Here is a 15680-nt window from a genome sequence, read left to right as displayed (position 1 = left end):
AACCCTATTACATTTGCTCTGGAATTGCCCGAGGGTACAAGATTTTTGGAAGGCAGTTATTGATAGAATTGATACGGTTTTTGGTATAACCATTCAGAGGTCGGCTGCTAATATGATTTTGCTTCTGCATAAAGGGAGATGTGCAATTATTACAAAGCATAATGTCTGGATTGATAAAGCTATGGAAGTATTGATCAAGCCGATTCTTAGAGTCTGGAAGAATAGGAAGAAACCCAATGTGGAAGAATGGTTGGTGGAATTACACATTGTCTAAATATGAATGTAGCTCCTTAAAAGACAGGTAGAGAGGATGATTATCTTTCGCTGTGGAGCTCATTTAATGCCTTATATGACTGATGAAGTAGTTATGTAGAGGGAAGGGGGAAAGGAAGTGAGGATTCTTTTTGTTGTCGTTTTATGTGATGTATTGTAGGTCTATGTATGGTATTTGGTGTTTGCGGTCTTCCATTATTCACATAGAATGTTAATGTGTTAGTGTTTTAGATTGTAGATGTAACTGATTATGGATGTAGATAAATGGTATTGTGATGAAATATGAAGTTATAGTGATATATAGTTTATTTGACTTGAATCTATGTGATGAATATGTATTTTGATGAATTTTTTTTTTTAAAAAGGCTTTTATTATAATTGGGACTACAACAGCTGCAAAATCAGTCACATGGGAAGTAGGGATACAGCAGGATTTGAGCAAACCTATATAGGGGCTCGCTCAATTTAGAATTTGTCTGCTCTATAAACACACATATATATATATATATGATACATTACTCACCGTAATCGTATTTCTGAAAATAGGCATCTTTCATGTCCAATGTTGCCATGTAATCCCCTTTTTTGAAGAGTAGTCATGCGAAATTTTTGGGGCTTGACATACTTGTTTGCAGGGCTTAAGTCCAATACTGGGCGCATTGTCAAATCTTTTTTAGGCACAAGGAAGTAAGTTGAATAAATACCCTTGTTTACCTGGTGTCCCAGGACAAGTTCTATCGCGTCCTTTGCTAGAAGATTGACGATCTCCTCAAGGAGGATGTTCTGGTGGTCTAAAGAATGTATTCTTTGTCGTGGAGGGTGGTTTTGGGGACGCTGTAACAGTTCTATATGCAGTATCCTGCGGACACTGTGGACAGCACCCATCTGTCTGAAGTGATCCCTTCCCAAGCTTGGGTGAAGTTGGAAATGCGTCCCCCTACTGGGGATGTGTGAGAAGGGACCCTGAACGGAACGTCACTGTTTTGTTGGAGGCGTGCCACCGCCTCTACTGGGGCTGCCTCTACCCTTAACACGCCCTCTCTTATTACGCCTGCCATAACCCTGGGTAGACTGCTGGCTGTTCCATTGGGTACCCTGCCCCTGGGAATAGTTGGACCCATTCTGGGAATTTTGTCCGCGTGGCTAATGAAAATTGCCATTCCCTCTCTAGTTAGGGGGTTTATTGGTTAGTTGGCCTAGGGATTTGAGTGTCTCATACTCGCCCTTGGCATTTTTCAGGGCGTCCTCGACCGCCTTCCCAAACAATAGATCCGGTTCCACCGGTTTGTCTATCAATGAAGCCTGGGTTTCGGCTTTAAACCCAGACTGTCGCAACCAAGCATGCCTTTTGATAACAGTACCTTCTGCTATCAATCTGCCGGCGTTATCCGCGGCATCAAAGGTTGCTTTTAATATGCAACTGGACACGGCTCTTCCTTCCGCCGAAACTCGTGCCAATTGGCTTTTTAAGGGTTCTGGGGCGGAATCTATGAGTGCCGCGACTTCTTCCCACTGGTGGCAGTTGTAACTCACCAGCAGGGTGGTGGAGTTGGCAATCCTTGCCTGATCGGCGGAAGTGGAGGCTACTTTCCTGCCCAAGCCATAAATCTTCTTGCTCTCCTTGTCGGGAGGAGCTTCCGACGATGACAAGGGTGTTCCCGCCCTATTACGGGTGTTATTAACTACCAGGGAGTCCGGTTTTAGATGCCCTCTTATGTACAGTGGGTCTGTTTGGGCTGCCCTGAAAAGCTTCTCAACTCTGGGGTTTGGAGTAGGAGCTTCAACCCGGGACTTCTTACTTGGGGGTATAGGATCCTTAGAGCCTGAGGGAGTTGACCCGTCGGGGGTAAAAGAGAAAGTGTTCAGGGTTTTTGGCGTAGATATCTGCCAATGATGACATCCTTGACATGACTGTCTATGTCATCAGTAGACCACTCTCTTTCCCTGTTTTATCTAGACTAGACCTACTGGTTTGCACAGGGCTCTTTGGGATAACAGAAGACCGAGACTTGTTCATCTGTTTATGTGGGGTAGAAGGTTTTTGAGGTGTGGAAGTAGGCTGAGACTGCTTCCTCGGTTTTCCCCCTTCCCCGTGTGTGGAAGAGCGTTTACCCTGTTTTTTCGCCCCTCCGGAGTCTTTCGACACCTGGCGCCGAAGTTCGGGGGTAGTGTCCCCATCTCTGGATCATGGAGGTTGGGACTCGGGAGCAGCCGTTGGGCAGCCTATTGATGCAGACTCCTGGAGCGCGGACTGGGGATAGAGGTCGGTTTCGTCTTCTGACGATCAAACCTCTGTTACCTTGGGGAGCGAGGCACTTCTGGAAACAGTGGATGGTTGCCTGGTGTCATGCGGCGATCTAGATCGGGAACGCCCAGAAGACACCGATTCGGACCGTTCTGTATGTGCCTCTTTCCGAGTACTCGGCGTGCGTGTCAAGTCGGTTGGATCTCATGTGTTTTGTGGAAGTGCTGTGGGTAGCGCTTGTGTAGCCGGGAGTCTTCCCCATTGCCGCCCTGCCGGACGACCTTCCGAGGTCGGGGACTTGCGCTTGGCTGTCAATTGACGCCACGTTGCCCTCGCCGTCCCAAAGCACAGCGTCACTGCCATCGCTGAAGACGCCCTCAGCTGCCATGGCCTCTTGACGCCTGGCATGGTGGGCCCAACGCTTGATCGAACGGTCCTTGAGTGTTTTCGGTTTGAACCTACTACACGCTCTGCAGTTAGCCTTGGGGTGGTCCCTCGGTAAGCAGAGATTGCACGTGGCGTACCTGTCAACCCAAGGGTACTTGTGGTTGCACTTGGGGCACAATTGGAAAGGGGTACCCTCCATACGCACCTTGTGGCAGCGGGCTAATACGTGTAATTACTGCTCTGACAAGGAAACAGAGCAAAAGAAAAAGCAGTTTGATCAGTATTGAAGTGTGTACCCATAAAGAATTGCCTGCATAGTGAAAGAATGAGGAATGAAACATGTTGGGATGAATGATTTGATAGAAATAAGAAGTGGGATAACCGAAACCGACAATTGGTGAATTTGTATGTTTTTTGATGTTGTTAGGTTTTCTCCGAGAATAAAAGGACTACATGGTCTTTGTACTATTGATGAGAAGTGGAGATCAAAAAATAATTTTAGAGATTCAATAACTGATCAAATTAAACAAAAATGATTGTTTTAAGAAAAATGTTTAAGATTAAAGTATATTTGATAAATGCTGAAAGGTTAGGTGATTTTTTCGAAGATAGATGAGGATAGATATATACACAATAGTAGGTCTAACAGTCATATGGTGGAAGTCTGAAAAGACAGAAGACCATCCAAACAGATTGTATATACCAAATGTATTAGCTGAGGGATTGTTTGGAGAGGTCCAGTTAAATATCCCCTATTGTCTCCATGTTGTGTGTAAGAGGCTGTTGCGGAGCCATCCGGCTCAGGAAGACAGAAGTAGGAAGATGACTGCAAGAACAGACACGCTGCGAGAATGCCAGAAGCAAGCAGAGGGCTCCTGGGTGTTTGCAGGTGCAGAGAGGCAGCGAAGCAGAACTGAAAGATCGGCAGGGATCGTGTCGGCTGAGGAACAAAAGGCGGCAAAGCAGAAAGAAGCCAAATGACCGCCTCCGGCTGACTACAGTAAGAAGAAAACACCAGCAAGTGGTGGCGAGTTCCCTAAAGTGAAGCAGGGACACTGGGGCGCACGGGCAGACATGCCAAAGGAAAATATATGCAACATATGTGAAAGACTTGATAAAGAAAGAAATAAAGAACCATTTATAATAAGAGAAGGCGAATGAGAAGGAAGACTACATTTTGTGAGTTTACGCAATACACATTGAAGAACATCTCTGGCAGGAAAGTGTACCAGGCAGCTACTGTGTTAGATCAAGTAGACTCAAGAGAATATTACATTTGAAGATGTGTGCAGGGCACACGTGAAAGGAAAGTCCTGGCAGGAGAGTGTACCAGGCAAGTGCAAGAAAGTTTATATGGGAAAGTCCTGATAGGGAAATACACCAGACAAATAAAGTGGCAAGTATATAAAGAATTGTATCAGCAAAAAAGGGGTCCTGAGAAGGATACATCAGGACCAGCCAAACGGCTGTGTGAAACAAAGGAAATAAGTGAAAACCTGGCAGGAGAGTATAGCAGGCATCCTAATAAGATAAGAAACCAAGTTATTTTTGTGGAATAGATGGATTACGAGACATTCAAGGAACTGTCATCTTTAAACATAAAACAGAGGGAAGAGAAATCCAGGGGACAGGAACCATATTCTGGAATAAGGAACTCGTCCATCTAGAACCTTTGTGTTGGAGTTAGGTATTTTTCCTTTGAACATTTACAAACCACTTAAGGCCAAAGACATTAACCATTTCACCATAGAATTTATTTTGTTAAGTGTGAGAGCCAGAATAGTAATTTGGGCACAGGCCGGTTTCTGTTGGACATTCTGACATTGACAGACACTTTGGTTTAAGATGGGGAAACCCCTTCAGTGCAGGGACAGCGGCATCCCACCCTTCATTTTAATAGAAGTCTTTGAACAAAACTATGAATACGTTGTCCATAGTCTCATTCCTGGCTCCTCATGCTACCTAGTTTTGCTCTTTTGTGAGATATTTGACAAACAGCTGTTTTTTAGCATGTTTTTAATCCAATTGCATAAGGTCTTCTGACACTGCATTAAAAAGGTATGTCAATTATATTTTCATTAACCATGGATAAACCTGGATTTAATAGAGGTAGTTCTATGTTGGCTCCTTGAGCTATATCCAATTGAAAAATGTGTGTGTGCATGGCAAAACTCAAGCATCCTAATTTGTTGTAGATCTTCTACAGTGTGTAGGATGTATCCTCTACAACAATGGAATCTTCTGCATTTCTTTCTGATTTATTTAAAAATATTTTTTTAATTAGACAAAATGTATATAAATCTACATAAAGCTCTACTGGCTGCTAATGTTCATTGGGAGAAAAACAACAGTGTCCAATTCATTTAATTGTTGGGCTATTTAACCTAACTATTTAAAAGTTGTCAGCGTTTTGATCTTGCAATTACACCTTTTGAGTTTGTCGGTTTCCTTCATCTCTTCTCGTACTGTTTTTTTTTTTTTTTAGCTCCAATTGGTTTGTTCCTCAACTGTCCCCCCAAAAAAAACTGAATTCTTGTCCATTTTTTGTCCTAAGTCTTTCTGCTAAATAATGATTCGGTTTTATATTGTCTGTAGATTTGAGGTGCTCGTCCCTTCTAAATTACTGTGGGTACTTTCAGCATCTGCGCTGGCAGAACATGCTTACGTGTCTGGATCATACCTATGTAGCATCATTTTTTGTCTTGCTCTTGAGCTACAAAAAGACCGCATGATTTAGACAAGTGCATGCCTGACAGGACCATAGTAGGTGTGTGCTGAAGCAACGTTTGGGATGACACTTGCGCCCTCGCAAATTTGGTGGAAGATTAAACATGCACCCCAATTAAAGCACAGGTTTGTCCTACAGCTCTACAAGCGGCAAACCTTTGGAGCTATTCTCCTATCAATTTATTTAAAATGAGGAAAAAAGCTTTTTTTTCTAGAAAACTTTCTTGGATGTTAGAGTACAATTGAAGGTCGCAAGCAGCTCTAGATGCCCAGGAATGGTGGGCAAGAATCTGGCATATGGCAGCAATGGATAAAAATCACATCTATGATGGGAAACAAGATGCCCAAATATCTAGTTACCTGCAGACCCTTTATTCAGTTTGTGCAGGTGAATGATTGCCCAGCCAGAAGTCACAAGCCAGTAGATCTCGGATCCGTTATGCAGATTTAAAGGCGATGACGGAACCTGTGCAGTACCTAATAATAAAGTTTAATTTGTTGGACAATGATTTTTATTTTCATGCCTATTAAGTTTGTCTTTCATTTTATCAGCTTTGGAGTATACATGCAGGTTCAAGTTGGACTCACTAGGTGTGTAGCAACATTTCTATGCATGCAAGCTTTATGGATGCCAACTCTAGTTGTAGGACATCTTAATCGGGTTGCCACTAAAAACTGCACTGTAAGCTTTGAACTTTTAGCTGTAATCCTGTACTGACCATCTGTGGTTTCCTTAGAAAACAAGTGACAGTTAGACATACAGGATTTAATTTGGAAAAAAAAAATGAAAAAACTTTACAGAATGATTGAATTAGGCTACAGTTCAACCAGATATGGAATATGGTAACAGGAGCCTGTTCAAATCTCCAGCATGCCGGAAAGGCCATGGGGGAACATCCTAGTCAGCCTTGTGGGAATGGGATACCACCCCATCAGTAGTTTAGAACCATTCTCCCTCACTTGTATACATGCAGAGGAACCCACTGCCCTCTATCAAATATTGTACCAAATTGTATCATCCATTTCCCTTCCCAACCCTTCCTCCTATTTGGCCATTAAGTGTGTAGAGAGTAGTTTAAATTAGTAGATTTTATATAGAGCAGAAATGTTCCAAATTGGGGAGAGAGGGTATGCAGGGGTTGAGCCTTCACTTATCTATGAATCTTCACATTTTGTACACCTACTCCTCCCTCGTCTGACTTTACAGTTATCAGCCTAACGTTTAATATGCAATTATTTTAATTTAGCAGAGTTTGGAAATAAGAATGCCTGCTTGCGCTCAAACGTTACAAATGTTTCCCCCTCTTTAATAATTGCCCCAGCAGAACCAGGCCACCATTAACCAAATGGTAGAAACGATTGGTGTTACGTCCCAGGGGTGTGGTGAGGAACAGAAGGGGCCTGTGGAAATCTGGGTTGTCCAAGAATGCTGGGAAAGGGTACGGAAAGGAAGAGGTGTGGCTCTTCTGTATTGCTATATCACAATACTGAAGTCTTACCCTAGTAGCCCGGGAACACATTAAACCTTTCTGGTCCTTAGAGGGGATCTAGCGACAGCCCCCTATCACAGCAGCATGCTTTGCTCTAGCTGCAACCACTCTCTTTGGGGGCGCACCCAGTCTAAAGTAGGAGCAAGCTGTGTTGCATATGGATATCCCTGCAAGTCTGGGTCCCCCATCCTTCCAATTATTTTGGCAAGCATTGTTCTCTTAAGAATTATGATTGTCTCCTTAGCCCAAAAACATTTGAATAAGTACTTTCAGGTCGTGTATGACCTTGCCTGGGCTAACATCAGGGAGAGCCTGAAATATAAATATATACATGGGTCATCTTTAGCACCATGACCCTGACCATCCAGGACATTTCTTGCTTTTCACATTGGGTTAAGCTGTGTTCACTGGTGAATATCAGATCTGGAAAATTATATTGATGGAGCACATGATATCGCCAAGTGAATACCCAACTACTTTAATTTATCTGTCTTCCATGGGAAGGCATACTTGTTCGCTAACATATCCAAGGTCTCCTGGGTTCCGAAATATAAAAAATATGGGATTTAGCATATTGGATGATAAACCCTGAGACTCAGCAAAATAATCTCTAACTGGGCCACTATATTGGGTAAGGTTTCTGCAGAATTATGCCTGTGGAAAAGGAGACTGCCAACATAAAGTCTCAACTTGTTGTGAATTGGCAGTCAATCGCTTTGATATGCTGAGAGTTCAAAATCATTTGCTGGGCAAGGGGTTTCATGGTAAGTGCAAATAAGAGTGGGGAAAGGGGCATCCCTGATTAGTACCTCTCCTCAATGGTATGCAGTCAGATAAAATACTTTTAACATTTATGTGTGTTGACAAGTGAACATAGTTTGTACATATTTTATAAATATAGGGCAAAACCCAAAGTGGCTCAGTGTTTTACTCCGGTATTACCATCTATGCAAGAAAATGCCTTCTCTGCAACTATTGAGATTAGAGCCAATGATTTCTTCATATAGTTTGCTTAATCACTCCCTTCGATGGACCAGAGTATGTGATCATGTGTTTGACAGCCTGGCACAAAGTCTGTTTGACCTGCCCGAATTAGGTCTTGAAGTACTGAGAACAGCCAGTTTGCAAATATTTTAGAATATATCCCCATCATCTTAGTTCAGCACAGCAATGGGTCTTTAAGATCCACATCTTGTATCCTCTTTCCTTGGTTTAGCTATTAATGTAGATTCCCCCATAGATAGTGTCACTGCTCCTGCAACTAGGAAACTATTGTAGAGCGCAATTAGGGTGGGATAGGATGGGCCCCAAATGGTTAGTAAAATAAGGCTGACCGAACGTCAGCGCCCAGTGTTTTATTGGGGAAGATTACGTATAACCTGGTTGACTTCTTCCAATGTAATGGGTGCATCCAGTCTTGCCTTCTAACAACTTGGAGCTATTTAAATAAGATTCTTGTTCCGTTTCTGTCAACTGTTCAGAGGTGTAAAACAGACTAAATGTTAGAGAATTCTCAGCTCATTCGGTTCAGGTAGCTGAACCACCCGGTCCTGAAGCTGTGTAATTAGGTTTGTTGTGTTCTGAGTCTGTAAGCCAGCAATTTCGTAGACTTGTTGGAGGTTCTAATAAAACTGCCCGTTTTAAGCAATTTGTATGTTGTATATATCAGGCTCATAGTTCCTGGAATTCAGATCTGGCCATTTGGAGCGGCCTATATATTGCCCAAGTTCCATTTGCTTTATATTGAGAATTAAGTGTCTTAACCCAATTTTCAGTTGAATGCAAGGCTAATCAATTCACCCCTTATGGTCGGTAATCCAGACGTGGACTTCTTGCTCATTACTTAAAGGCGCACCGCTTTGCCTCACTCATTAGGCCCGTCTAGGCGAAACATGTGTCTCGGGTCGCTGTTCTGAGAATGGCCTAGCATTTCGGTGCTGGACTGCCTAAATGGGTGGGACCAGATTGATATGCAAATGTACACTTCTCCTCTGTGAAAGTTACAGTGATCTAAAATGGGGTTGTAGACTCTCCAGAGTATGCAGCCTTCCCATAGAACAGGTTATTTGCCTTGGTCTGTTCTCAGTAGAGGGGCTCCCAGAACATTTTGCAAATATGTATAGTCCCTAGTGGAAGGAAATGCCTCGACCAGATGCAAATCTATTAAAGTCCTCTATTACCAGCTACTCTCCCCTTCTGCAAGTGAGCCATCTGTGGAAAAATGTTAGCACAGAAGCGCTCGTGTATTCGGGCTGTAAATTTATTATTTTTCTACAAATTTGATCCCAAAACCTATATTCACTCAAATGTGCATTTATGGTCCTTAGATTCCCCAGTTTAAGAGGCATTTGCGCAAAAAGGATCGCAATACTGTACCTCTTGTGCTCAGTAGAGGAGTCACAGGGTTAGTGGGGTAACCATGATCTAAAGCACCTGTAATCTACCCTTAGAAGGTGTTTCCTGCAAAAGGGAACTGTTGACCCCAAATTCCTGAATTCTGCTCAAAATACTTCATGGGGTAATTTACATTTACAGAACACACAAGATTCAATATCTCCACACAAAATCCATCATCTCTGATGGAGATCTATTGGGCATGAAAAGGCATTGGCTCCTACTGGAAAGATGTACAACACTAGATCGGTGCCCTGTGTTAGGGTCTGCTGAGCTCTTGGATCCCAAACTGCCCCTACCCAAGTGTACCGTCCGATTCTCACCTCACCTCACACAATCCCCTGGCTTGGAAGGGAGCAGTGAACCTGTGAACATTAAACTGTATATCGGCATATAAAGAAAGCATCCGCATCCAAAATGATGATTTTTGGGCCAATTAGGTGAAACAATTTGGGTGCGCCTTGACAAGGACTGAAAATTAACTGCTCTTCAAAGCCTCTGTGAATCGAGGTGGGCCCTTCACATCCATCCCTACCAGTTATGGCATAGCCAGTCAAGCCTCTAACATACTACCAAATACCCTAGCTTAAGTCAACCATGTATAAGAAAAGGTAGATCTGATGCCTTTGTCTCCGAATGGGAGGCTGGTGCATCTTCAGGGCTGTGTTCTGGATTCATTGCTGCGTGCCAGTCTGTCCATCGAGGGGGTTCCGAGCATGCACCTTCTTGCTGTGCAGGAGGTTCGCGAGAACCTTGTGGCTTGAGGTTCCATGTTGTCTGGAAGATTCAAGCTCTTCCAAGGGGATCTTCAGAGTTTCCTGGGCTGCTGCAAGTTTGACAAATTAATGTTAAACCTCAAGGAGCGTGAACATGAAAACTGTTAGTGACTCCATTAGTGGTTCCTGGAGCCTGAGGGAAATACCCCGAAAAGTGACTAACCTGCAGACTTGCCTTTTGTAGAATTGCTTTCTTCAATTTAAAGAATTGTAGCTGTGCTAGGCCATGTGGGATCAAGCCATTCTTTAGAAGATTTGTAAATACTCTGGGATCAACCAATAGTGTCCAATGCCTGGGAGTTCCCCAATATGGAGGCATAACAAATATTCAAATTCTGAGTTTGGCAAAGCCTTAGGGTTCCCCTCCACCCCAAAGCCTAATGTTTTTACGGCACAAGGGATTTTCTCCATCCTTCAACTTCTCGACATGCGCCGTTGATGATCCCTCTAATGCAAGTACTCTGTGCTCCAAGTCATCCAGATTGTGTGATTGGTCATAAAAGATCATCTCAAGCTCGTTTACTCTTCTATATCCCCTTGTATATTCCGATTAAGCTCCCAGATGGGATGCATCGATCTAGTTATGCCATGTTTCAGTGACTGATAGAGATCGGAGCTATCCGCCTTGGTAGCTTGGGCTATTTCTTCATACTCAGTGAATGCTCCCTACTGAAGTAAGCAGCCATCCGGGAAATCTGGGTCCATCCAATAGTGGATTGCAGCAAGTCCTTGATAGACTGACGTTTTTAGACTTGGGGGTGGACCATGCTGGGCGAAGGCCGAGGTTGGTGACCAGCGTGCCCTTCAATAGCAATAGGTGCAAGAGAGCGACTGCTTGGCATCAGACTTCGCCAAGATTGGAGCACTAGCAAGCACCCCACCCCCCACTACGTGTAGGTGTAAGTTCACCCCCCCCGCCCAACGACCCCCTGGGTAAGGGGAACACAAAGTATGGTCTGCTACTTGTTACAAGTATACATGTTAATTCCAGGTCACCAGAGTCCCCTGTCGCTTCTCCAGCCAACCTCGACTGGACCCAGCACTACTGCGAGCATCTTGTTTAGCTTGCGCGCTTCCCGCCACGGGATCCTCATTAACTCCCAGAGCTTGTCAGGGGAATGGGTAGAGGTCATCAGAGCAGCTACTACTAGTGCTCTGCTCCGTCTGCTTAACTGCTAGACCATGGCAGCTCCGGCTCCTCGCTTAGACCTCTCCCTTGCGAACAAACGTCCACATAGGTGGCCTAGTTCGGTGGCAACCACAGCTCTGATTAGTGTGCCAATTGCAGATTGCCAGGGGGAGAGGAATCCAGGCACAGCTCCTCCATCAGGGGCCAATTTCAACACAAGATTCCCCTGGGCCGTGCACCATCATCCCTCCAGGGGCAGGGTCTGCCTGCAAGTGAGCGGAGGTGGGCGACTCCCAGTGCGCTCCTTGCGGGCTCCCCAGCAGGGTGTGCAGCCTTGGGGCCCTTCCGATCAGCAGTGCTGCCGCCTGCCAGGCCAAATACCTCAGTCATTCTGCACCTGGTCACCACCTTTGGATGAGTGTCAATCTATGCCTGGTGGGCCACTGATCTATTTCTCCCAGAGGACGGCGGTTATCAGATTTATGAGGTTCCTCAGTCAGGCTCACAAGTTTCCGCTCTGCCTCTCCATCTCCTGCTAGCCCAAATTGTCAATCTTTGCTGGGATTGTTTATGTTTAGTGCTCAGCATCAGAGTATGGATATTTACATAACCATTGAGCTGCATCCAGGCCACACCCTCGCATGAGCTTCTTGAAAAGTGTTTCCCTTTTGAAACTCCCTATATGACCCCTCGCTATATATGGAAGCCAGACTTTAGCCAATGTGGTCCGAGGCAACTTAAGAGGACACGTGATCTGACTTGGATTGAACATGAGGCACAACTGGATATTCCACAAGAAAGTTCTGTGGAAATTTTACTCTAGTGAAGGTTGCCAGTCGAGATGGCTCTTATTTGTTTAATCCAGTCTATTTGGATCTAGGTTTCTCAGATCTTTGGAATGGGAATTAGGAGCTCTCTTCTAGTCGTATCCGATATTGCCAAAGAGCCTTCAATGAGTGGGCACTGAACCACTTCCTGCAAAGCTGCCTTTACAAGCAACAACTTTAGAATATTAGTGCATTAAAACACATTGGGTTGCGAGCCTCATTTGGGGTGCATTGAAAAACCTCACAAGGGGGCTTTCAACACAATTTCTTTTGCCCCTTGCTTACTGTATTTGTATTTATTTAGTTTATATAGCGCTTTACACCAAAGAGCTGCACATTTTTACAGGATACATATGATAATTAACATAACCGTAACAGTAGAAGCAATTTACAATTGAGAATCAGACCAGCAAAAGAATAAGTAGAGCAATTAACTGGAGGGGAGAAGGAGAGTAGTGCAGTAGAACTGAGAGGGAGAGGGAGGGGAAGATGAGGAGGTGGGAAACGGATGGGGTGAAGGGCGAGAATGGGGGGCGGGGGAGGGATATGATCAAGGAGATAAGTCAAGGTGGGAGGGGAGCAGGAAGGGGGAGGGGTTTCATGGCGGGGAATACAGAATGAGAGATTTGAGGGAAGTGCGGAATGAGGAAAAGGTAGAAATAGAGCAGAGTAAGAGAGCCAAGGCGTTCCAGTGTAGGGGGGCTAGGAGATGGAAGAAGCGGAAACGGGATGTGGCACAAGGGGAAGGAGGAACTGTGAGAAGGAAGTGGACAGCAGAGCGAAGGGAGCGGGAGGGAGTGTAGAACGAGAGGAGGGAGGAGAGATGAGGAGGAGCAAGACCGTGGAGAGATTTAAAGACTAGGCAGAGAAATTGAAATTTAAGTTGGGAGTGAACGGGAAGCCAGCCAAGGGAGGAAAGGGAAGCAGAGATGGAGTCACGGGGGGAGAGGAGACAGAGGGTGCGGACGGCAGATTGGTAGATAGATTTAAGGGGGGGCGAGATGAGAAATAGCAAGTCCAAAGAGTAAGGAGGAGCAGTAGAAGAGGCGAGAGAAGATGAGGGAGGAGATTAAGAGTTTAGTAGCATGGAAAGTGAGAGGCAAAATAATGGCACTCCAACCTTCAATTGCTGTGCTAAATTTTCCGAAATGGAAACCTTTTTTTAGTTTTACGGCCTCCATCATAAAATCAGGGGGTGGAGGGGGGGGGGAATGACTTTCTACTGAAAAATACAAGATTAGCACCCTAGTGATGCAGTGGTGTTTTTTCAATTAGCTACTTGGGATGTTATTAGACCGATTAGCAATTTTGTAATCATGACATTTTACTTTTCAACATGCAGTTTCGTTTTCTTTTTTGGCCGTTTGAAATGTATTTGTTTTTTATTGGATTTTAGAAATGCTATTTCTGGAGAGATGTGTGCTATTATGGCTATTTTCAGAATGAAGCATTTAATTCATAGTAATTTACCATACGTACTTCAATGCATGCAATACAACCCAGCCACCATTCCATCAGTGTCCAGCACCACAACCAAATTGTGCATGTACTGGATTCTCAAAGATTGTTGCTTGGATAGCCAACAGATTAATGAAAGACCAACAAAGCGATATGCTCGGGTAGCACAGGGACTGAAGACAGTCTGCACAATCATGTTTTTTAGCGTTTATTTGCTTAGACGAAAAGCTTTCCTTTCTAGTGAGGTTAAAATATTTAATAGGGTGGTGATTCGTTCTTGGATTGTTTGCAACCACATCTTTTGTTTCACATAAATCAGTTTAATCAATCTCTGATGAACTTACCGTCCAGAGAAATGCATGGTACTTAATCATGAGGAGCATGACATTGGCTGTTCCTGCAGCCATGGCAAGCTCACTTTGTTCGTTTGCTTTCATTCGAAACCCGTGGAAAGAGAAGAGGTTAGGGGCCATCACCATTGCCACATTCTTCAGTGTCATTTTATTTTCATGCCGCCGATCGACTACTCGTTGAAGGAATTCTAGCAGCGCCTAGAAATAAACGCATTTAGTAATATCACAAAGGAGAGCGGAATTACAGTCTTGAGGTAGAGACTTCCAAATATGAGCAGTCATGAATGCAGTTACTTTACATCTGTGTGCAGCAAAAATGACCAACAGTTTTCTTACCCCACCTGGCTGCATTTCTATATTTGGTATGGGTACCAGATGGCCTAAATAATTTGCAGAGTCCCACTACATTTCCGGTTTTAAAAAAAAAAAAACCTTTATAGAGAACGAATGGCATGCACCGTTTCTCAGAGCCTAGATTGTACAGCATAAAATAGGCAGATGGTTTTATAGGGTGCACCAGCTGGAAAAGTGATTTGGGAAATGGTGTTACGGCTATCCCTCACTCTCCCCATCTACCTCATTATTACCCAGTGCTCTGCGCCCTTGCTTCCATTGACTTGTACACTTCTAGTCCTCATCTCCACCCTTCGATGTTACTCCTCCATGCATCATACTACTACGCCTACCACTACCTCCACATAAGTGCTCTTCTCCCCCAAGCTCAGGGATACGGTTCCCTGATCACCCTTCCATTACATTCACTGATCTCACCCACTTCTCTCTCATCTCCCACGGCTCAGACAAAATCATCTTTCTTTAGATTATAACCTCCTTCGTCGAATACAGGTTTCACCTGAATCGTAACAAGGTTACATTTCTACTTGGACTCAGCCTTAATAACAAAGCTAATTCTCTACATGTTTTGTCCATAAAATGACCTAGAGACTTAAACCTATGGAAATCTAAAGTTCGGCGCCAATCTCTCAAATACAAAAGGTTTTTCACTTTGCCCTGATCATTAATATTGAGGATAAATGTGCATACATTTAGAATCATGGTAGGCACATTTCTCATGAATATAGAGATCCTGAATGACTGGACAAGGATCTGGCATTCGAGGCCTGCAGCCAGACAACCCGGCATTAGTTGAATATATTCTAGTAACCAAGATTGTAACATTTCAAAGCCATAGATCATCTTTGGGATCAAGTCCCCTCAAAATACTTTATGAGGGGAACAATATAGAATCGACAATATTTTGATCTCAACATCTATATAACCAGAGCCTTTATTTTGCAGCTCATAACAGTCCAAATACAACTATGTAATGCGTCCATCAGATAAGATCCCTACAGCCGTTGACAAAGTCCTCACAATTATATTAAAGCAAAAAGGACAGTGGGAACAAACTACTAATACCAATACTCCAGCATCTTTTAGTTGTGAAGCATATTAAACTCCCAGTGAGAAACCATTTGCTACATAAATCAAAACATCTCATCACCAAACAGGAGGGCAGAATGTGCTCTGTTATGTATGAGGGAACAGAAATGCTAACCACCCAATAATTACACAACTAGATCCATCCGCCACTTAAATCAATCAGGTACTGACTCAAAAG

At 43.9% G+C, this 15680-nt stretch overlaps 1 protein-coding gene across 1 annotated transcript in view; it reads right to left on the bottom strand.

Moving 5' to 3' along the window:
- The window catches only part of ARHGAP18 (Rho GTPase activating protein 18), a 928328-nt gene that overhangs the window by 276766 nt on the left and 635882 nt on the right, over positions 1-15680 (bottom strand). The window contains exon 11 of the mRNA XM_069607469.1: positions 14051-14257. Coding sequence (XP_069463570.1) covers positions 14051-14257 — 207 coding nt within the window. The remainder of the gene's footprint in view (positions 1-14050; positions 14258-15680) is intronic.

Source organism: Ambystoma mexicanum, chromosome 4q (genome assembly GCF_040938575.1).
Source record: "Ambystoma mexicanum isolate Mex_15411 chromosome 4q, UKY_AmexF1_1, whole genome shotgun sequence".
Classification (NCBI taxonomy): domain Eukaryota; kingdom Metazoa; phylum Chordata; class Amphibia; order Caudata; family Ambystomatidae; genus Ambystoma; species Ambystoma mexicanum.
Note: the sequence above shows the minus strand (reverse complement) of the source record. Positions and strands in the feature narration are given on the sequence as shown.